Below are 23267 nucleotides of genomic sequence, written 5' to 3'. Positions count from 1 at the left end.
TTCCAAACCATCCTAGGTTTCCTTAACAGAAAACATTTATGCTTTAAATAACTTTATAGGTTTGAATTCAGCCTTGAATGTAATTTTTAGGATAACTGTTTTCCATGAATTGAGTACTTGCTGTGGAAGGACAGAAGGAATCCTTTTATTTTTTGAATTAGTGCTTCCAAGTTTTGGGTAACTTTAAGTCAAGTATACTAATATTTATCAAGTAAATTTGTGTTCATCAATCCATAAATGATGTTTGGAACATCAATCATTTTCATATGCTTTTCTATGTTCAGAATAAAGAATTATAATGTTTTTAGTCCGACCTCATCTCTTTCAACCCCTTAATTATTTTACCTGCCCCTTTTATGTTGTTATTCTTGATGTATAGCTACCAAAACTATATTAACAAACCAGTGGTTTTAGAAAATACTGTTAGTATTTTATTTCCATTACTCCTACCTTAAGGTCCTCATTATTTCACTAGTTTTGTCAGTTGCAGCAGCACACTAGATCAGTACCCTTAGGAATTAACAGTAGCTTTCAAACTGCACTTTAAGAAGCTCTACAGTACAGAGTTTTTAAGAAGCTTTTGTGGGGAGATAAGAGGGAAGGAATGAGAACTGATAGGTGGCTGAGTGGGAAGTGTTCCTGGCATCATCTCTGTTCCAACTAGAGCAGTTCTGCTTTCTCATTGGTGGCTCTAAAATGCCTTCACAAGAGGGCTTAAGAGGTAGCAATCATTTTAGTAGAGGGTAACAGGGGACCAATAAAAAACATATGTGTGATATATTCAGTTTCTTGTGATAACCTATAATGGAATATAATAAGCAAACAAATAAAACTCCTAAACCATGAATCACTGTGCTATATACTTGAAATTAACACAATACTGTAAATCAACCACACTTCAAAAAAAATGTGCAAGCCAAGTATGTTGCTTTTACTTAGACTAATCAGCAATCTGAAGTGGCTTTGGAGGAGCTGATAGAGACGGAGGCAGGAAAAGAATCCAAGTGAGCCCTTGGTACACAGCTGTATTTTTATCTGCTTTGTGTGACAAGTTTTTATATTAATTTAACTTGAAAAAACTGGTTGTAGTTGCCACTAGTCTAGAAGTGATTCTCAAGTTCCTAAGGACAGTGAATGGTCCAGAATCAGATTATATGTTTTTTATATTTATTAGCTGCAGCCAGTAGTAAGTTTGCTTTAAAATAAGCTGGTGAGTTTATCTTAACACTTATTTGTTTTGTCCCTACTTGTACAAATAATAAAGATAAAATAATATGACTCTAGATAAATATATCTTGGCCTGAATGCCCAAGTCAGTAAAAGGAAAAAAAGACTGCTTGGATTAGACACTAGCCTGTTTTTGTACTTGATGTACTGCTTTATTTTCCAGTGCTTCTCAGGCATTTAGAAGCCAATGGTGCATGAGAAAAGAAATGTGCTGCACTGCTACGAATTCCAAGTTGGGAGAACAAAATATCCATTCAAAAGTACAGTGTCAAATTGTTTATATCTTCAGTTTATGTACTGAGGTTAGAAATGAAAGGAAATACAAGCCGAGTCCAAAATACCCAGAGGGTGAGTAAAATGAAGGATTCATCTGTGGTATTTATTCTGGAAAGGTACCAGCAATAATAACAAAAAGTGGTTTCTCTTACTTTACCAAGGAGGACAGCCATTTTGTGACGCCATCTGCCTTTATTTAGAGAAGCAACTCTGATCCAAATATTTAATTGTGAGTTATAAATCCAGACATCACGTCCATTGATTCTTCCACCTATAAATGCAAAACATTACACACACACACTAACAAGTATATCACCAAGGGATCTATGCCAAAGGCATAAATAATGAAAACACTGAAATATTCACCCAGTCTAAGAATTTGAGGATTCAGTTCAATAGATAAAACAAAGACCCTCTTAAAACTTTAAATGGAAATAGATCACAGAGCAGATTTAACCTTGCCCATTGTTATTTTGAGAAATAATCATTACATGCCCAATAAAATGTAGAATATGAATTTTACTATTCTAATTTTAATGTAGAATAGTAGAATTTTACAAGTTTACTATTCTACATTTTATTCTATGTAACAGTCAAATGTATGAGACTGTTCATTTAAGAGTCAGAGAACAGAAGCACCTGGACAAAAGAATTATTCTAGAAAGATTTTTAAAAATCAGCCATTTTTTAAAAAAGTATACCACTATACAAAATAACGTGTTGTTATATTATTCAATGTATAATAATAGAGTAACTTGCAAAGCTGGTAAAATTGTTTAACTAATTAACAAATTTAAAACTATAGACACTGCAGTTATATTTTGTATAAATCTGTCACATTATTGTCTGTTTGAGGTAACGTATCACATATTATAATGAAAGTTCAAGTTAAGAATTTTAAGAAAAATCTTATTTCATAAACTTTGGGGAGAATTTCAGAAAACATGGGTGGATGAGAGATGCTTAACTCTGACCACTCTTCACTTTATATACTTTACTGTGTTCCTTAAAGTAAACAAGTTTTAAAAACTGTACATATTCTATATGCATTTGAGAGCATTTAAAACATAATATGGCCTATTGTACAGTGCAGGGTACTACAGTCAATGTCCTATGATAAGTTATAATGGAAAAGAATATGAAAAATAATATATATGTATAACTGAATCACTGTTGTTCAGTAGAAATTAATAACAAGAAATCAATAACAAATTTAAAAAATATGATATGGTTAAAGACATTTTCTGGTGAATCTTTTGTAAATCATTCTAAATTATCTTGTGCCTGTTTTTAAGAACAATAAGTCAGTTTCAGTTTTATCTGTTGTATAATATGATCTGATTAAAGTGGGCATCTCTACTTTCACTCTTTTCTTTTGAGACACTGTCATGGTTTAAAATGGCCAAGCTGTGATTAAATTAAAAGTAGCTACGTAATAATTCTTTATTACCTGAAACAAGAATGTCATTCCTTAAAGCACAGACTGCATACTCTGATTTGGTAAATTCAGGAAGCTTAGCCAGAGACTTCCACTCTCCTGTCACAGGGTCGTAACACTCAGTGTATGGAAGATTAAATCCTCCAACTCGTTCACAGCCTCCAACGACAACTATCACCTCAGAATAGCCAGTTGACCTAAAATAATTATTATAAGAATGCATAAATAATAAAACACACTTGATTGTTTAAATTCCTAAAAGCATACCGTTGTCATAAAAAAAAGTGGAACATTATTATAAACAGTTAAGTTTATTTTCTGAGTATGTGCCAACCAATAGAGGCTACCAATTATTTACTTTGAGAACATTTACAAGGGGTTTAGTAACATAATCTTTTCATAGAAAACTTCTATGGGTATTTTTTCTATGAGTTTTACCTTAAAAGTTGTAAAGCAGTCCAAAGATTATACCTAATTGAACTGGAACCCTAGTAATATTAAGGATGACTTTCAAATGGAATCTTTGTTTTTTTTTTTATTTTTATTCCCTTTTTTTTTTTTTTTTAATTTATTTTAGTTGGGGGCTAATTACTTTACAATATTGTAATAGTTTTTGCCATACATTGACATGAATCAGCCATGGGTTTACATGTGTTCCCCTTCCTGGACCCCCCACCCACCTCCCTCCCCATTCAAATGGAATCTTAACAGCAATTCAGATAAGAATAACCACACAAGACAATGAACTTTTGTAAGTGTAGGAAAATGGTGCTTTTTCATCAGATTGCTAGTTCTAAAAAGACAAATTCACAGTACAATTTAAGTATCCTTTAGAGGAATACATGTATTTGTTCAGATATCATTTTGAAAAATAATTTTTTTTTACCACACTACACAGCTTTCACCATCTTAGTTCCCTGACCAGGGATTGAACCCACGCCCTCAGCAGTAACAGTGCAGAGTCCCATCCACTGGACTGCCAAGGAATTCCCTAAAAATATTTTTTTTAAACTTAAGTAAAGTAAGGTAATACAACTCAAAAGGCTGGGTGGTCTCCAAAGATGTTAACGGAGTTTATAATAAAGAATGCTACAGGAAAAAGGCAAGATGAAAAATTGTACAGAAAGTCTGATCAATACTATGTAATTAATGTGTCTGGAGAGATCACAGCAAAGTGCTAATGATGGTTTTCTCTGGATTGTGTGGCTTCCTTTATATCAACACAAATTTTCAAAACAGTAATGAGCATGAGCTACTTTTAGAGTGGAAAAGACAACTTTTAAGTGCACTAAGGGAATCCTAAGGTTTATGTTAATTACAGGGTTCTTTTACTTTGTAGTTTAAACTTAAGATAGAGACAGGAAAAACTAAGAGCTTAGCCAAGCTTTTCTTTTTGTTCATAAGGCTCATGGAAATAAAAAGTCTTGTAATTATGTTTCATGGCTGCTACAATGTTAAATCTCACAAACAAAAATGTTAACAATCCCTCTTCTCTTACTTAAATGAAGAGAAAAAAGATCAGGTTAGAACACTTATTTGTAGTTTTAGTCAGTGTGATGTTTTACAATTTCACTAGGAAAAAACAGAATTAAGCAACATTGGTACATCCCTTTGATAGGGCTTCTATATTCTAGCTATACTTACTTGCAGTTATTTCAACTAACAATCATTCACCTGGTCAGTCCATGCCAGGCATACTTTTTCCGTTATAAAATCAGAAATAAATATCATAGAAAAGAATTCTGTCCACAGATGCAATAAAAATTACTTTTAAGAACCCAGCAAATAATATAACCCTAATTTAGTAAATAGTAAAATATTATCAGAAGAACTCAAATACTATCAATAATGTTTACTATTTTCCAAATAATTCCAAAGAAAATATTAAAAGTAAATAGTAGATAGCACCAGTCACTTAGTAGTATAACTAATGATTAATTTATCCTTCTTTCCATATTAGTATTATTTTCTTAAATCTTACTTAAAATACTTCTAAGACAAACCCATGTGATAGTCCTCAAAGTCTTACCTACTGATTGAGCAAAACAAAAATTGCTAAATACCATTACTGGGGTTGAGTCACTCCTAATAGTTTTAATACAAAATTAAGGTAATTTTGATAGAATTTTGTTTTATACTTTCTTTGGGTTTCCCAGGTGGCACTAGTGGTAAAGAACCTGCCTACCAATGCAGGAGATGTAAGAGACACGGGTTCAATCCCAGGGCTGGAAATATCCCCCAGAGAAGGGCATGTCAATCCACTCCAGTATTCTTGCCTGGAGAATCCCATGGACAGAGGAGCCTGGAGGGCTACAGTCCATAGGATTGCAAAGAGTCCGACACGACTGAAGAGACTTAGCATGCACATATAGCATTTTACTTGTTTTATACTTTCCCTTTTCTTGAATTTGCTTAGTTTTCCAAGACTTCTTAGCCCAATAAACATACATTGTCTGTTTTGCACCTTCAGACAAGAAGAGAAAACAGCACAAAAAGCTAATGGCTAAAACATTTAGTTTTACTAAATAAAGGATTATTTCAGTGTCTGTGTGTATTTATCTGAAAGGATCAGCAAACTAGTAGTTTTGCCTAAATGAAGGTCTCATTTGCAACCAAATGGCTTTTAACTTAATTTGAGACAAGTCTGGTGTTCTCATTAGAGACTGTTAACTCAATATAATAGCTATTTTTATTTCTTGAGCTTGGAAAAATACTTATCTCAGGCAGGAAGATGACTGCCTTAAAGGAAATGAGTTGCTGCAGCTGATAATGGTGACGAGAATAAAAAAGCAGCCAAGATGATAGTATAAGATGAATAAAATTCTAGATACCCATGCAATCTATTTTTTAGAGACTATGTTACTTTATTAATCTTTTAAAATGAAAATTGTCATTTTCTGCTGTAACAAACTAACAAATATTTGCTGCTTAAGTATTAAGCAGTATGAAGTCTTGAGTATTGAGACTTGAGTATTAAGTCTCACCACTTGTTCCTAGGAAAGTGTGACAAGTAAATTATCTTTTTTCTACAATGGTAAATATTTTTTAAAAAGTCATCATACTCTTTTATCATAAACTTGAGAAAAGGTCAAATTAAAAGATCACATTCTTTGATTTATGTGAAAGGTAAAAGAATTAAAAATCCACAAAATATTCTAAACCACATGAACAAAATGTATAGTAACTGCCAGGTTCAGTTAAGGACCTCAGAAGGATTTGCTGGCCAAAATAACAGACCTTCTTATTGTCAATGCAAACATGCCAGAGACAGATGAACTGCCAAATTAATTTTCATCAACAAAAAGGGGTCTAAAGGTGATCCTTGGTAATAAGAAAAATGACTGAATACATTTAGAAAACACAAAAGGAAATGTTTCCATATAATGGGAAGGTGGAAGGAAGAAGGGAGATATATTAGTGACACAGTATATTCCAAGACTCAAAAATACCTGAATACCGAGTCATTGCACCAAAATAATGAATTCAAATAGAGATATGAGACTTAAAGCCCTAAAGAGACCAAATGACTCTTTAGTGTGCAGGATACGACAGTACTAAACTCAGTGTATTACCTATATATCAAAAGAGGGGATTGATCAGCCCTATATACAATAAGTAAATGAATGAACAAATGAATGAAAGAGCAAGTAATAATCACAGAGGCAAACATTTTCTGTGTCCATTCAAGTAACTTGTCTAAAGGAAAGGAGAAGCTTAGCTAAGCTAACTTAAACATTACTGGTTCTTTGGTAAGAGTATTTTATGGTGGGTGAGACTTCCTCAAACTATACTAGCTTGGAAGAGTCTGGTTCTAAAGGTCTACTTAGCTCTCTTTGTCTAGATTCCAAACAACCTTTGAAAACTTTGGCGTCCCAGCTGGTAAGTTGCCCATAGTAAGAGAATATGCTGGATGCGTTGACTTAAAATATCTTTTGACAGTTCCATTTGAACCATTCCATTTTTTTGGAACAGTTGACAGTTCCATTTCTTATTGCAAATAAATATATGTGAACTAAAAGATAAATGAATTAATCAGTCCCTCATAGTTAACGTTTAGGCTGCCCCGATAGTCTGATCTTACTGTATCCAAAAAACAAAAGTTCCTGAGCCTAGAGGAATCACTGGGTATTGGTCATCAATATAAATGTATATAAATGACCCCATAAAGAGGCTTATGACAGCCATAAACCATACAGCTTTCTAAACTTAGTAACGACAGTTTCAACTTGTGTGGTAAGGCTTTCCACCTGAAACTGGAATAGGTAAAATGGGTTCTATAAGGAAATAGTTGTACCAATTGAAAGATTCAAATATTTACTCTTAAAAATAAGCAATTATCTAAGAATTTATTATCAGGAACTAATTACAGTCACACAGATATTTATCTCACTTACTGGTAAAAAATCAGGAAGAGTTTAAATGTTGGTGGGATGGTTATGGTACTGTAGATGTCACATGAAAATATGTTTACCATATATTAAATGATAACAGCAGACTATGATATGAAATAGATTACAACTTTGTAAAAGAAATAATAAATTCTTAGAGAATAAAAGGGAAGAATAAAGCCGAATGTTACAGTGTTACCTCCTAGGCAGAAACATGGATGTTATTTTTTGTTGTCTCCAATGAACACAAATTACTCCATCCCTTCCTCTTGCCTCAAGTTAAGAAAGAATAAAGGAGAAAACCCACACCTTACTATTAATAGCCACTACCAGATTGTCTGCTCTTACATATGAAACAAGAATTTCAGCTATCAATTTTCGGCTACATGATCCTACTCCAAGGCCACAGGTAACTCTCCAAAGAAGGCTGTCTGAATCAGAGAATATCTTTCCACATGAGAGGCAGACATTCAGTGTCTCTGGACTGACCTTGTAATACAGAAACCAAATTCCATGAATGATCATATTCAACCAGACTAGTGAGAGAGAATGATGCAAATATGCAGAGAAAAGCAGAGGCAAGAGGTAGAGAGGGGGCATGGCTAGATTTCTGATGGATTTTCAGTAGCCTGTTCCAGTCTTCTTGTAAGTCCTGTTGAACTTCTGCCCTAAGGTTCTACAAGATAATGACTTCTTATACCCTTTTACAACATCTCTCTCCCTTCTATGCTAACGCTGGTTTCAATCACTTGCAATCAGAATTCTGATACACTAGAGTTCAATGAAGTAGAGAAAAAAACAACCTATAAATGGCTTTCAAACTTGGAAAACCTCAAACTTTCACATTAAAGAAATGCAAATCAAGATTATGGGACACATGCTCATTATTAGAGAAACACAAATCAGAACTACAATGAGATATCACTTCACACTGGCAGAATGGCTATACTCAAAAAATCTACAAACAAGAAATGCTAGAGAGGGTATGGAGAGAAGGGAACCCTCCTATACCGTTGGCGAAAATGTAAATTGGTACAGCCACTATGGAAAACAGTATGGAGGTTCCTTAAAAAACTAAAAATAGAACTACCATAAGACCCTGCAATCCCACTCCTGGGGATATATCCAGAGAAAAACATGATCTGAAAGAATATATCCAACCCAATGTTCATTATATAGTAACTAATTATGAGACAAGAGTAGTAGGAAGTATTAGCAGAAACAACAATTAACAATTAACAACATTGTTAATCAACTATACCCCAATACAAAATAAAGTTTAAAGTTTGAGCAAAAAAAATTATGGGATACAAATTTTCACTTTTCCAGAGTAGCAAAAATTTACAAAAACTATTAAAATACTGTATAAGGAAAGGAGTGAAGAAACAGGGATTTTCATATTTTTGGAAAAGTATAAACTGGAAGTCAATTTTTACAGTATCTTGCAAAGTTTTAAAAATGCACATATCTTATGACTGAGTGATTTCACTTCTAATAATTTATGCTATAATTTATCAGACATATGTATAAGAATATTCACTGAGCACTGTTTGCAATGAAAAAAATCTAGAAACAAATGTACATCATTAAGAGATGGATTAAATAACTTATGGTATCTATAAATGTGATACTACATAACTCTTAAAAAAGAGTGAATTTGAAATTTTCCATAGTGAAGAGTTAAAAAAAAAAAGGGGAATGAAGACCTATATGTGCTGATATAGAAGAAACTCCAAGATATTTTCTGATATATCAAGGGTCAGGTAGAGGGAGATTAGACATTACACAGTACTTTAATATAAAAATGCATTCAAAATAACAACGAACTAACATGTATAAAAATGGTAGACCATGAATCCAATATAGCAGATTATAACTCTTAAGAGAAACTGAAACAGAAACTCAGAACATTGAATTCTAAAATATTATTTCTTTAAAAAAACTTAACTTTGGTCTTCTCGTTGATTTATTCAATAAGAACTTGAACCCTGTCCTCATTATGGCAATAGGTCCCTATTTTCATTACGTAGTAACTGATTATTAGACAAGAGTGGTAGGAAGCATTAGAAGAAACAAGTACTTAATTAACCAATTCCAAACTCAAAACGATGAACTTATTAGATCATAGCTATCTCTATTGTTTAATGGAGTATTGCAGATTTTTTCGGTAGATACGAACAACTTATACTTAAACCACCCGATAGGAAGCATTTATGTCTCTCAAACTATATTTCCTATTCTGTAAAAGTATAGTGCAAATTTTAAATGTATTTTGATTATTCATGAAACTAGCAATAATTTTTATTAAGCATTTTTGTGTCCAACACTAGGTTATGCATTTTTCACACGGTAGTTCTAATACTTACAACAATCTTACAGGGTAGATGGTATTATGCTTATTTTACAGACGAAGAAGCTGACACATAGAGAAGTTAAAGTGCTTTGCCCAGTGTCACAGAATTAACTAGTTAGGCAGAGGTAGGTTGTAGTTCAGGTCTCTCTGATTCTGAAGCCAGTACCCTTAATGCATCATGAAGCTTGCACTAGGTGTTTACTAAAAACATATTATATACCTTAGTATAGAAATTTAAAGTTGTATAACATTTATTAATAAAAACAACTATTTCTGAGCTTTTTACTTCTGTGAAAGGTCTCCACTATTTTTTTCTTTATGGACCCAGGATTTACAACTGGCAATACCAATTAGCAAAGCTTTTATGGTCTTATGTCCTATGTCCTCTTTCTAGAAAACTGCCATTACACTTTTTTTCTTTTTTTAATTTTTTTCACACTGTTTTTAATACAATGTATCTTGGGGTTTTCTCTGTCATTTAAGAGACACATGGGTATATGCAGGTGTCACTATCCAGTATGGCTTGAGTTCTGGAGAATACTTGGCACACGATAAATATTAAAGAAATATTGGATGCTGTGAGAGTATAAACTAACTATACAGTGGTGGGTTTGGACTGTCATCGCCCTAATCAAGAGCTAATCTTTATATCACTAATGGTAGAACAACCAGTTATGCTGTCTTTCTCCTAATGTGATGCAATGTGATACATACATTACCTAGAATGAATTCTAGCAAAAAAATATTTATTCACCATTGAGCTGAAGCTAACTTTCAGTTTCCAGGAAACAGCTAAATGCAGCTAAGTGATACCACAAGGAAGTGATCAGACTAACACACATCATGGAGTATTTTTCTGGACAACTTGCCCACGAACAAGTAAGATTCATGAAAAAGAAACTGCTTTGGAATAAGCGACTTCATGGAAATAAACAGATGCAATGATCCTGTACTAGTCCTGGACTGGATTCGGTTCATTAAAGAACAGCTTGGAAAAGACTGGGGAAACATGAATTTGGACTGGATATTAAATACTATGAAAGAATTATTTTTAACTGTGAGATGTATTTTGCCTATGTTATTGTTTTAAAGATGCATCTTCAAATATATATATAACTATACATATTATTTTTTTTAAAAAAATTGGCTGAATGATGGAATAAATGAATGAATCAATGAAAAAGCCTGGGGTGGACATACAGTTTTCATAGTCAATAGTAAGCATGTTAATCAAAACCATGAGAAAAGATGTGATCATTTAGGAAACTATCAAGGAAAGACGAGATGTGAACCAAGAGAATATCAACATTTCAAACACTAGACAAAGAACTACCAAACTGAAAAAGAGTACTGAAGAAGAGGACCATGAGGGAAATTGTACTCCTGAAGCTGTCAGAAGAGAGTTTCAAGAACGATTTAAGCAATTAAAAATGTCAGATCTGAAAGAGAGATCAAGGTGAATAAAGACTGAAAAGAGGCTAACAAAGAACAAATAGATGACCTGACTGAGAGGAGTTTCAGCAGAGTGACTGGAGAAGTCAGAGTGAGCTGTAGTTGAAGAAGTGGAGATGTCACTTCTCTTACAAAAAAGTTTGTAGTTTCTCAGAAAGATGAGAACCTCTACAAAGAATACATATTGTTCAGATAAGGAAATTCCTAGTGATTAGTACTAACATGTAGTAACAGATAAGTGGAGGACAGAATATAAAGGACAGGTGATAGCAGAGTTGTACGATAAAGCATTCCTTTTTAGAGTTCTCATGTAATTCATAAAATATAAAATTTACATAAAATAAATACCTGCTATTATAATACTCTGCAAATTCAATGTAACTACAGCTTGACTTTTTCTCTACTAGTCTCCTAGAGAAAAGTGGTATCATAATCTTATATATACAGATGTGTTTCACTGTATGAAATGGATTGGTTCCCTTAAAAATAGGATGTAAAATTGTAATTTTGTAAATTGAATAACTAAGAAAATCAGAAAATTCTCTAATTATAATCTGATTCTAATTACCTTTAGGCTGCACTCTGATTTCATTCTGGTCATATCTTTATAAGTAATTTTAATATAAATAATTTTGATTCTACAGCACATATTCTTTGGTCCCTATTCTAATCCTATTCCAAGTACTGGAAGATATCGGGGATAGGTACTATTAACTATGTTTGACTCCAAACCATTCTGTCTGCCACAGGGGATTCTGTTTGGAAAAATATACGACTCTCCCCTTGGATAGATACAGTTTGTCCAGAAAAGTTCTGGAACAGCCCCAAAGCTGTTTAGTTTTCCTAATTAATACATTTAAGAACTCTGGTCTTTCACATTCTTAAGCTCGGTTGAAGTCTCCTAACAGTCCTAAAAACAACTTAAAAAAAAAAATCAGTATATTTTATAAAATAAAATTGTAGTTTTTTGTTCTTTGTTAAAAGACTAGGAGTAAAATACTTTCTATTTATTTCTTATAAAACAATTACTTTTAACTAAAGTCAGCTGACTTTGAAGAAAAAATGCACTCTAACCCTAATATACCAAGAATTATTACATTAATTTTTGTAATAATAGTTACTCAATGTTGTATCTCATTTGTAAAAAAGTTCAGACTGTCAAGTACTGAAGTTTTCTTAAAGTGGGTCATACTAACAATACACTATAGCCATAATTCTTAAAGCACTTCCTATGTACCACCTTCTATGCTGAGTAATTAAAGACTATTGCATTTAATAATTTCAACAGCAAAACCTGTGAAATAAGCACTGTTTATCATAAATCTCATTTTACTTATGAGGAAACAGATCAAACCTTGTTATATCCAAACTAGTGTAGATTTTAAAGACAGGTCATAATATGCTGAATTATAATTAAAAACATGAGATCTCACAACATGCTGAATTTTAATCACATTCCAAAACATTGATAATCAAAATTAATGCTAAAAATATGGTTTAAGAGCTATGCTATAATAGATTTACAGGCAAAGTGGAGATAGTATGGGAAAATAAACACCCGTTTCACAACAGTGTGAATATGTTTAGCACTACTAAACAATACAAAAAAGGTTAGGATGGCAAATTTTATGTTATGTATTTTATATCACACACACCAAAAAAGTCAGTTTTGTTAGAAAAATATTTAAAAGATTCTTTACTATAATATGTCTCACAACAGCCAATTTTTGCTTATTTACAGTAAAATGTTCAATACTATTCTTTCCATTCTTAAGGCACAGAGATTATTTTTCTATAGTTTATGAATGAAAATCTATAGGTGTTTTAAATGGGTCTTCCCTGATAGCTCAGTTGGTAAACAATCTTCCTGCAATGCAGGAGACCACGGTTTGATTCCTGGGTTGGGAAGATCCCCTGCAGAAGGGATAGGCTACCCATTCCAGTATTCTCGGGCTTCCCTTGTGGCTCAACTGGTAAAGAATCCTGCTGCAATGCGGGAGACCTGGATTCAATCCCTGGGTTGGGAAGATCCCCTGGAGAAGGGAAAGGCTACCCACTCCAGTATTCTGGCCTGGAGAATTCCATAGACTGTACAGTCCATGGGGTGGCAAAGAGTTGGACACGATTGAGTGACTTTCACTTTCAAATAGAGTTCTAAATGTAATAACTGTGGCAATGAGAAAAGATCTGAAACCTTGATTTTACATCTGAGAATTCCCTCAATGTATACCAACTTACTTACTTGATCTCTATATTTCATGTTTTCTGTTAGGAAAAAGGTTATTCTGTGAATACACAAGTTGTTTTTTATACGTAGAGGCAGTCCAACAAACTCTAACAAAGTCTTTAGTTACTTAACATCCAAAGATCTTTTGGAAAAACATGGAATAAATTTGGTACCCTATAAAAGTTAAGAAAAATTAGAAGATATAGGCTGAAACATGCTAGCTGCAAAGACCCTTTGCAACACCGTCTCATAGCTCAGAACAACAATAACAAGAAGTGCTACTGTTGCATCTAGTCTTCATTGGGAGAAATTCTAATGCGTTATAATCCACAATAAATCTCAAATTACATAAAGCCACATGTAGATGATACATATGAATGACTACATGGAGATTACACAGGAAGCTTTACAATATTTAAAAGAAACAAAAACTTTTGCTAATTTTGTTGTAGTTAATATGCATCAGTCTTACCTGCGTGGCCTAGTCCTTGGAGACATCATTTCATTCCCAAGTATGTGGTACCGTCTTGCTTCATGCAACAACTGATAGCACTCAGGAGAATTCTGGATCAACTGGTCCACCTCAACTGTTTGAACAAAGTAGTTGGGATGCAACAGAGGGAGTCTCACATGAGTCAGGAGCTCATGTAACAGTGGTCTTCTCAGATCAACAGCACGATAGACCCAACGCATGACAGCTTCAAAAACCATCTCCTCCTTGCCAATAACTAGTTCATCACTACAAATATAATCAATCAGTTCATCTTTGTCAAGTTCAAGAAATTCTTCATGCTGGGACACATCCTCAAAAGTCTGTAATGCAAAATTCTTGCATTTTGTAAAGAGTGTTTTGAGGGAATGGGTATCAGCAAAGCGCTGGATTCCTAAGCAATTACAAGGATCAAGTTGCTCCTCCAAGAACTTGGCACATGCATCACGGAGAACGCTAATCTGAAAAAGGCTTGATGTTTCAAAGAGATACTGTACATTCTCTGTAGTGATCTTCACTTTTCCAGTATAAACATACTGTAAAAAACATTCCATAGCTTCAGCTAAAATACCATTGATCTCAACCAACATTTCTCGGCTTTCCCTATGGTCATTACAGAACATAGCTCTGAAGTAGCTGCTGCAGGCTGAGAGAACAGCTCTATGGCAAGGAAATTCTTTTCCTTCCACACAAATGATAACATCTGTGAACAAACGACTATCTCGGAATTCATTAAATATCTGGAGGATGTTTTCAGCATGGGATGATCCTGAAGAGAAGTCAAAAAACTCACGGCCTGTCAGAGATTTAGGGTCCATTTCAAAAACTTTACGCTTTGTTGCTGGTGAATCACGCACTCCAAGATCCTCTCTGTTTAGTCTTCGTCCCAATATTAGTACCATTGTTACATCAGTTGACTATATAATTGTTGAGAAATAACTGTTACAGATTTTCTTTATGTGGCTAAAAGTAAAAAATTAAAACATTTCAATATGCAAAAAGTTTTAGTACTCGAATTACATAATTTCATTTCGATGTAAACACTACAATAAATAAAGTTATATAATCTATTTCATATAGGGTATAGAGTACTATCTCATTTTGATAAAGACTGGTAAAAATTTATACAATTAAAACATTAGGGGCAATTTGCAATAGTATTCCTTAACCTCTCCCCCTCAGTTGAAAGGATACTACGTACTCTGTGAATCATTATTACCTTCTGTTTCCCTTTTACAAACTGGGTTTCATCTACTGAAGGTAGAGCTAAGTTAGAATGCTGTAAGACACAGAACTTGACTACATTCAAATCTTAATATAAATATTTATTATTTTAATATAGTGTTGCCAGAGAAATATTCAGCTATATCAATGGCCTTTAAGAATATACATGCTGTTTGACCATTAAGTCCCTTTCTAGCAATCTATCACAAGGAAATAATCAAGATTATATGGGAAGATTTACCTACAGATGTTCAATGCTGTATTAACAGAAAATACTTATATCAGTGCATCTAGGCATAGAAAGAAGGAGGTACATATGTTTAAATGCTAAGTGATTTATCTTCTGTCTTTATTTCCCCCCAAGTTTGCACTACAATGATATACTACTGTATTTTTGTATTTTTTAAAATGTATGTTATTTATGCCCTGCTTCCTTTCCCTAATAAGAAACAACCTCAAGTGTCCCTCAGAAATGCTATGAATAGGTAACTGATGGGTTGAGGCACTGGACTATAGCTATCATTTGCTTAAATTTTTAAGGTGGTTCTTCTACTCTTTCCACTTCTCAGTAAGTTGCCATGTGATCCAAAATGTACTTGTAATTGGTTTCTGCCTCCATACATTTTTGTTTTCTCAAAGTTTTAATGAAAATATTTTCAGAATGCAAAACAATGTGCCGCAAGTACTAAGAATTTCCCTTTTGGCTAAAATGGACAAGAAAGAAACATAAATGAAAAGATGCTCTGCTTTCTGTATCCAATAATTTTACTGTATCTTGTATTCGTTATTTGGTATCTTATAGTATGTGTATCTGATAAGTTTGGGGATAGTATTAACAAAAGTCTTAAAATTTTATATGAGTTAAAGGCCTTTTTATGTTATTTTCAGCTTCTTAATTCCCATGGCTATTTTCCTTGATTGATGACTGCCAAGAGGTCTTCCACTGCTTTACCAGAAAACACGAACAGCTATAAAATCACTCATTATTAAAAGCATTCAACAGCAACAAGACACCTGTCTACTGCTTTGTATGGAAAAGAGACTATCTCATAGATTTGGGCTGTTTCTTTTCAAGCAACTTTTTCCTGGCTTTTTGGGCAGCCTCACTTTCTCTGGACTTTCTGAGAACTTTTCCATGAACTAGTCCACAACGCCATAAAATATAAACTCTTTGTATGATGACAGACTAAATGATTTGCACAAGAATGTCTTAGGAATATGAGACACATTTCAGAGCATCTTTTTGGCCTCCAGGTGTAATTCAGTAGATTTTATTTTCCCATTTTACACAAAGTATTTTAACTAGTAAAGACAAGTTTAATCACATTTCAAAATACAGTAGCTAGTATAGGTTTAAGATTTATCATAAATGAACTAATATATAAGCAAATTAAACATAAAATTAGACTGAATTCTTCTAAAAAATTAGCAGATATCAAAGCACTGTTATTCCCATCAGGAAAAAGTAGCAAATAAGGAGGCATCTATGGACAAAACAAGAGGAAAGCGCTTGTCCCAAAGAAAGGTAATGATGGAAAATAATACCTACATAATTTAGTGGATGCAAGGGTGACTGGACTCTCAATGACATACTGCCAAAGTCACACCATTTGTCTAGAAAAGCTAGTATCCTTTTCTTTCTCTCCCTCATTTTCTTCAGGAGCTTTATTCCTAGAGCTACACTCTCAATTGAAGGAAGTTTTTAAGAGAGATTCTTCTGATTAAGGGTATTCTAGGGTTTACTTACAACTGTAGAACTCATAAATATTGTAGACCTTGTTTCAGATTGTTAGGTAGATTTAAAAACTACATGGTTTTGGCCTATGTTCCAGAAAAATGAATGGAGATAACTTATTTTATTGTCTCTAGGACTGGAGAAACTGTAGAAGGGGGACTGACGAGATCTGGAAGGATTAGAAAGGAGTGTGTCGACAGTTTATTTGGTAACAGAAATGACTGTGATGCTATCTTCCTATATGATCTTGTTCCCTGTTACTCAGGTGGTCTAAGTGACCTCTGGTTAAAGGAATATGCTTTATATTTTCTAATAACAATGCTAAGAGTTTATAAATATTATAAATATAGTACCTCTTCAGCATTTGCTTGATCAAAGCCCCAGTTTTTCCACACCTAAAAGAAATGGAGAACAGCAACATATAAGTCAGATAGTAATTACTTCATGTATAATTGGCATTATTTACTAATACATTGAAAAAAAGGTTTTCGTAGATTTCAGTTTGTGACTAGAAGTTAACTTCTGCATAAAAACACCAATCCTGAATAACAATTCCTTACAGCAAATTAAAAATTTTACTCTATACCTAAAATAGTTTCCTTATTTATCCAATTCCTTTCTTGACAATTTTATCCTTCAGTAAGGTTTCTTGAATGAAAGATGAGTAAACAATGGTGGAGTTGAGAAGAGGAAACATATCCTATGGTAACTCTGCATTAGCTATTTGAAGAATGTCTGATAATAATGTTTTACTTAAGTCTGCAGTCATTAAATAATTCTCAGTTGGTCTATCAATATTACTCAAGGCAAACAGTTAAGTCATTATATTTTATATAACTATGAAATCAGTAAGAAAATCTCAAGTATTTTGGGAAATTCAGGAAAAAACATTTCAGTTTTTAATTGTTATCTAGATTATCCATACAGAATCATTATGCTTATCAAATAATTATCATATCTTTTAGTATATAAATGTATATTTCTTCTGTTTCGTTGATCCTATGGACTGTAGTACCTGTAGAAATCAACCAATTCAGCACAACTTTGTGTGCATATATTGAAAAGAAAGAGAGGAATGCTTCTGAGAAAATACTGGAACCTTGAACTGTGCACAGAATACCAACGGTATTTAAATACAAGTACTTCTGGTTTCTGGCCTAGATATTTATAAATAGAACTCATAAATTCTTAACAAGTTTAGGCAAATTCAAATGTTGATCCCAAAAACCAAGATACAAACCATTGATTTTTTTCTGCATGTATAAAAAAACACACATCTCTATACCTGGATTAAGCTTTGATTGTGAGGTGAATGTTACCTTGCTTGTTTCCTTATTTGCAGAAGTCAGTCTAACTTGTGTGTACTTTGGTAAAGAATATGTCAACTTGGTCAAATTAGGGGATTGTTAAGTCTTAGCTAACTAAGTATTTTTTTCCCCAAGAAGACAATAAAATCCTGAGCCAATGTAGGGGTTAAAGTCAATTCAAGAAACAATTCTAGAGAGCCTACCCTTCTGTCTGGCACTGGGGTGGTGAATATTGGCGTGAGATCCAATTTTAGATGCTGTGAAATAGGCTAAGATTAGAATCTAACAAGAACTCAAGATTGATACTAAAATAGATTTAAATTCTCAGTGTTTCTCTTGCAGAAAACAAATTGTTTCTGCTAGAGTGCAAACTGGAATAGATTCTCTCATGACTGATCTAGTCTAGACTTATACCTTAAGGAGTAGAAGGGCAAGGCAATTCACCTGGGCATTTTCTGGAGGGTTTTTAGGTAATACTTACCAACCTAACAGTTAAGGGCAGGGGACAGAGAAGGTCAGTGTACAAAGTCCAAAGGAGATATATAGTATCAGAACTGATCTTAGAATGTGGTTGTACTGCAATCAAGCTTATTTTTCCTTTAGAATGCAGGAACCCTATACAAAGAAAGAAGTTACTATCAGCCTTAAATTTAAAATAGTATGGATTAGTGAGGGGCTTACAAAGACTAACAAATTCCAGATGGCAAAGGAAACCAACAGTTTTGACTAACATGGTACCAGTAGTTTTGACTAACATGATCCCAACAACCTGTGGTAATGAACTGCTACCACTAGCTACACGATATGTTCCACACTATTCCCATTTTCTCAAATTGAACTCTAAGTGAAGAACAACACAGCAGAGACAGCAAAAAGACTAATGAATAAAAGGTTTATTTTTAAAGATATACAGTAGCTGAACAGAAGGAAAGCCAGAAAATGCTGTAATGTGTAAATTCATTATTTAAAAATAACTAGAAAACCATATTTAACATCTAACTATCTGAAACCAAGCGGTTTTTTCACCCTATTTTCTCAAACGCTGATTTATTGGAACCATTTCATTTAACGACCACTTTTTAAAAACTGTAAATTTATACTCTTAAACTTTCAACTTAAAACTTTACTCTTGGAGTAGTGGTTCCCGAAACAAATTTTACAAATGCAATATTTAAAGTCCAGTCTTCAAGCTGTTATTTTCAACATTTCTATTTTTCTTATGAAACCACCAATAACACATTTACACACCATACGATACCAGAAACCAACAAAAGCTTTACATTTCTTTATCTAGAATTATACCAAGTTATTATCCCTTGTTTATGTGAACCTCAAATAGTCAATATATTATTATTTTGATTAATGAGAGAAAGAGAAATAAGAGGTATCCAATGATGAAAAATTTAGGAGTGCTTAAACAGTGTGTCAAACTAAACAATTATGGTTCTATAACTGAAAAAATACTGTCTTCTCTCAAATCACAGAACAAAAAAATTGAATTTCTCCATTCATTGTTTTTCTCCCTTGATTTAAAACTTTTGGCTATTAATACTCCCAAACCCCCAAAGGAAGAAAAAAAATTGTTGATCATCAGACATCATACCTGGTATAAAGCTATTCTACCAAACCTACTTGTCATGTAAACTTAAATGTCTTTGGTTTTATCTTGCTAGAAACATGCTTCCTTTAGGTATCTAATGCATTGTTTTATTTAAAAATCTTAAGACCTATAGATATATAATAAAGTTATGTTTTCTTTTAGCAAAAGTGCTTTTGGTTCTATTAGAATTAATTAAATCTGCAAGGACACTACCCAGTACTCTGTCACACGAACAAGCTTGAGAACCAATCTTTTACTACACGGCTGCTCTATGTACAAAAGCACTTTTAAGTCAGTGATTTTTATCTACCTTGTGGTAACACAAATGATTTGCAGAAGTACGTTTTAGAAAGCACTGAGTAAAGAGCAAAGCCTAATGACTTTTAGACATCAATTTAGTAGACTTTAAGATGTGCCAAATTCTAAAAAATGGTAGCCCTTAGGTGATAAATTGAGGCAGACTGACTAACTCTTTACTTTAAAAAATCTAGCTTAGCTAGTGTTAACAGGAGAAAGAATAAAGTTTTCAAAATGTCAACAACTGTCAAGTGGCCATATACTCTGTTTCAGTCAAAACAGAAATAGAATCATATAAAATATATATGCTTATATATTTCATATACTCATGAGGATATACTAGGATATTTACATTTTTATACAGTTCATACCTAAATATTTATTGAAAAAGGATGTCCCAAATTTCTAGATAAGAAAAAAGTATATACAAAAATAACTGCAGTCCCTCATTTAATAAATAGAATTTTTTGTTTTTCACAGGCTTGACCTTTGGGTTTTAATTAAATGGCAGAAAAAACAAGGAAGCTAAAACAATGTTTTTTGAAAAGGCATTAAGTAGTTTTAGCAACTTGGACAAAAACCAAGAAAGTTTAAATTAAAGCTGATAGTAAGCTCCAACTCAAAATATTATTTCTTCTTCCTGTTTAGAGACTAAGTCACAGGCTTTGTCTGGATAAGAAGGCTTATGAGTGGTGGTTTTATTTTTTATAAAGGTTAGAGGTTTGCATCTTGTACTTATTTAGAAATGTTAAATGCCTTCAATGCACAAGCGATGAGGCAGTTCAGGATCACAGAGGCTGCTCCTTTTGGTGTAGTCATTCCAACTTGAATTTTAAAAATAAATTAAGAATGCATAACCAACGAGAACTATTCAAATACAGTTTGAGGAGCTCAATCTACCTTCTACAGAAATGCACTTTCTTGGGTGAATTCCTACAGATTTATAGGAAAAAAATCTGATAAAACCTTAGTATCCTATTAAATCAGATTAGGAAAACGACATCTTCAACACACTGTGGCTAAAACAATTGTTTTTGTAGATTTCATTACTGTCATCATAGAAGAGGGAGCTATGATGCTTGTTTCCGCAAGCAACTTGTCTAAACCTGGGTACAGAAGAATCTTAACTTTCTGGAGGGGGTGGGGAAGGATATCATCAAGCTATCTTTTTTTCAAATTTTCAACTTATTTTGTATTGGGGTACAGCCGACTGACAAAAAGTTGTGATAGTTTCAGGCGAACAGAGAAAGGACTCTGCCATACAAAGCTATCTTTTCAAAAAAACAGAATTCTAATTTCACATTTTAGTTGACAGGAGGCAGATTTTTAATCTATTTTCCGTATAACAAAAACCAACCTCGCTGCTTAGCTGCAAATACTAAGACACGATTTTTAAAAAGCTGTTCAAGAGAGCAAATCATTAAACTCCACTAAAATTAACTGAAGAAGAGTCAATCTGCCTTAGGGCTGACTGTGAGGCACTCTAAAATGTGGCGTTAGGGTGCTGTGAAAGGCGCTCAGTCGTGCCGGACTCTTTGCGACCCATGGACTGTAGCCTGCCAGGCCTTAGGCCAGAATACTGGAGTGGGCAGCCGGTCCCTTCTCCAGGGGATCTTCCCAACCCAGGGATCGAATCCAGGTTTCCCGCGTTGCAGGCGGATTCCTTACGGTCTGAGCCACCAGGGAAGCGCTATTTAAACCTAGTTTACAGAACAGGCAAACACTAATTCGCTTGAGGGCTCTTTCCACCATCTGGCTGGACTAGGGGAACGAGTTAAAGAGGGTTAATTATCCGGTCCTCCGCGGGCCCCAGAACTGCCTACAAGCTCAGACAGAAGCCGTGGAGGCCACCCAACGATGGCGGGGCAGCTGGTCCTCGGGCCGGTAGGTTCCGGCGCGGAAGCGCGCGCCGCCGGCGGCTCCGCTCGGGCCTCAGCTGCCGAAGAGGCAAGCGCGCGCTCCCGCGTGTCCTCCAGATCACCTTCACCGAGGCGGGGAATAACGGCCTGGGCACGTCCACCCAGCGACAAGATACCCGCCAATAAACACGCGGAAGCCGCCCTGTCGTCCCGCCCTCAAGCACCCGCAGAGCCCCAATCCTCGCGGCCTTAACAGTCTTTGCCCGGAGAGTCCAGAGCCTGGGGGCGGAGCCGCTACGAACTAAATTAAGAAACCCAGGCCTGGAGCGGTGGGAAGGAGGCGAGGCTAGGCGGGGACTCCCGTCAGCCGCTCCCCCGCTCCCTCGCTCCCCCGCCCGCCTCGGCTCCCGGGGGACTGTCGTTCCAGGGCCCGGCTCCCGGCGCGGGCCCCGCGGCAAGCAGCGGTAAACAAAGGCTCCCGGACGGTGGGGGCGGGGGTAACGGTCAGGTGACGGCGCCGAACACGTTTCGCAACCGCTTTAATAGGACTTCTCTGGCCCCCAGCCCTGGGACCCACCTTGACCCCGTCAGTCCTCCCCGTCCGGAGCAAATGTCGCCCCCACCAAACGGGAAGGCTTGATTTCAGACTTCTGCATTCTCAGTGCTTCCTTCGGTTAAAAAAGAGCAGCGCTCCGTTCGAAGCCCATCGACAACATGCGAGACCCCTCTCCCCCGGCCCTGTCCGCCAGCTGCCCCCAGTCCCGCAGGCGGCGGGGTGACTGACCCGCACCTGCTACCCCCGGCCCCAGAGGCCATGCCCCTCCCAACCCGCCCCCGGCGGGCGCGCCGGCAGCGTCGCGGTTCCGGGGCGGTAATGCCAGCCTTTCAGTGCCCTTTCTTTCAGAGTGTCGTTACGGAACCGGGGCTGACGACCCCCCGGGAGGTTCCCCGAGACCCCCTCGCCCCAGACAAGGGCCTTGCAGCCCCAGCCGCGATCTCTCCTCAGACCCTCCTTCTCTGGCTTCGAGAGGCCGGCGGCCGTTGGCTCCCCTCCTGCAGACACCCCCGTAGGCGTGACCTGGGCCGCCCCTCCGCCCCCGGCTCTGGCCGGTTCCTCGCCTCTAGGTCAGTCCCGGATCTGTCATCCCCGGGTACCTCTCGGCGAAGGCTGGAAGAGGCCAGCAGCAGTGGCCAACAGCGGAGGCCCCCGCGGTCCCTTAGCAGCCGGCGGCGCAGCGCTCTCTCCAGCGCCGGCGTCTCCAGGAGCCACTAGCCCTTCCACAGCTCACAACAAAGGAAACATGTGACCGCCCCGGCCAAAACACTGAGCGTCACGCACCTCTGGCCAATCCGAGGGGGCGCCCCCGTCCCGGGGCACCCTGGGAGATATAGTC

The 23267-nt window shown here is 35.8% G+C and overlaps 2 protein-coding genes across 7 annotated transcripts in view; both read right to left on the bottom strand.

Annotated features, from left to right (window-relative positions):
- KLHL24 (kelch like family member 24) overlaps positions 1-23165 on the bottom strand; it is a 31629-nt gene extending 8464 nt beyond the window's left edge. The window contains exons 1-7 of one of the 6 annotated variants that reach the window (XM_081571176.1): positions 23029-23165; positions 22451-22541; positions 18599-18732; positions 17164-17205; positions 13834-14814; positions 2954-3138; positions 1656-1774 (exon numbers count right to left, since the gene is read on the bottom strand). In XM_081571176.1, coding sequence (XP_081427302.1) covers positions 1656-1774; positions 2954-3138; positions 13834-14753 — 1224 coding nt within the window. In that variant the 5' untranslated portion in view covers positions 14754-14814; positions 17164-17205; positions 18599-18732; positions 22451-22541; positions 23029-23165. Of the gene's footprint in view, positions 1-1655; positions 1775-2953; positions 3139-13833; positions 14815-17163; positions 17206-18598; positions 18733-22450; positions 22542-22992 lie in introns of all 6 variants that reach the window. The other 5 variants (XM_081571178.1, XM_081571177.1, XM_081571174.1 and 2 more) reach the window with 5 other exon arrangements.
- LOC145539603 (uncharacterized) lies at positions 21203-22689 on the bottom strand. The gene is made up of 3 exons (XM_081573652.1): positions 22664-22689; positions 21838-22410; positions 21203-21414 (listed from the first exon to the last, which is right to left on the bottom strand). The coding sequence occupies exons 1-3, from the start codon at positions 22687-22689 to the stop codon at positions 21393-21395; spliced, it is 621 nt and encodes a 206-aa protein (XP_081429778.1). The 3' UTR covers positions 21203-21392.
- Positions 23166-23267: the final 102 nt, after the last annotated feature.

Source organism: Giraffa tippelskirchi, chromosome 2, assembly GCF_054371585.1.
Source record: "Giraffa tippelskirchi isolate mGirTip1 chromosome 2, T2T-mGirTip1v1.2.pri, whole genome shotgun sequence".
Classification (NCBI taxonomy): Eukaryota; Metazoa; Chordata; class Mammalia; order Artiodactyla; family Giraffidae; genus Giraffa; species Giraffa tippelskirchi.
This window is presented reverse-complemented; position numbering and strand designations above follow the sequence as displayed.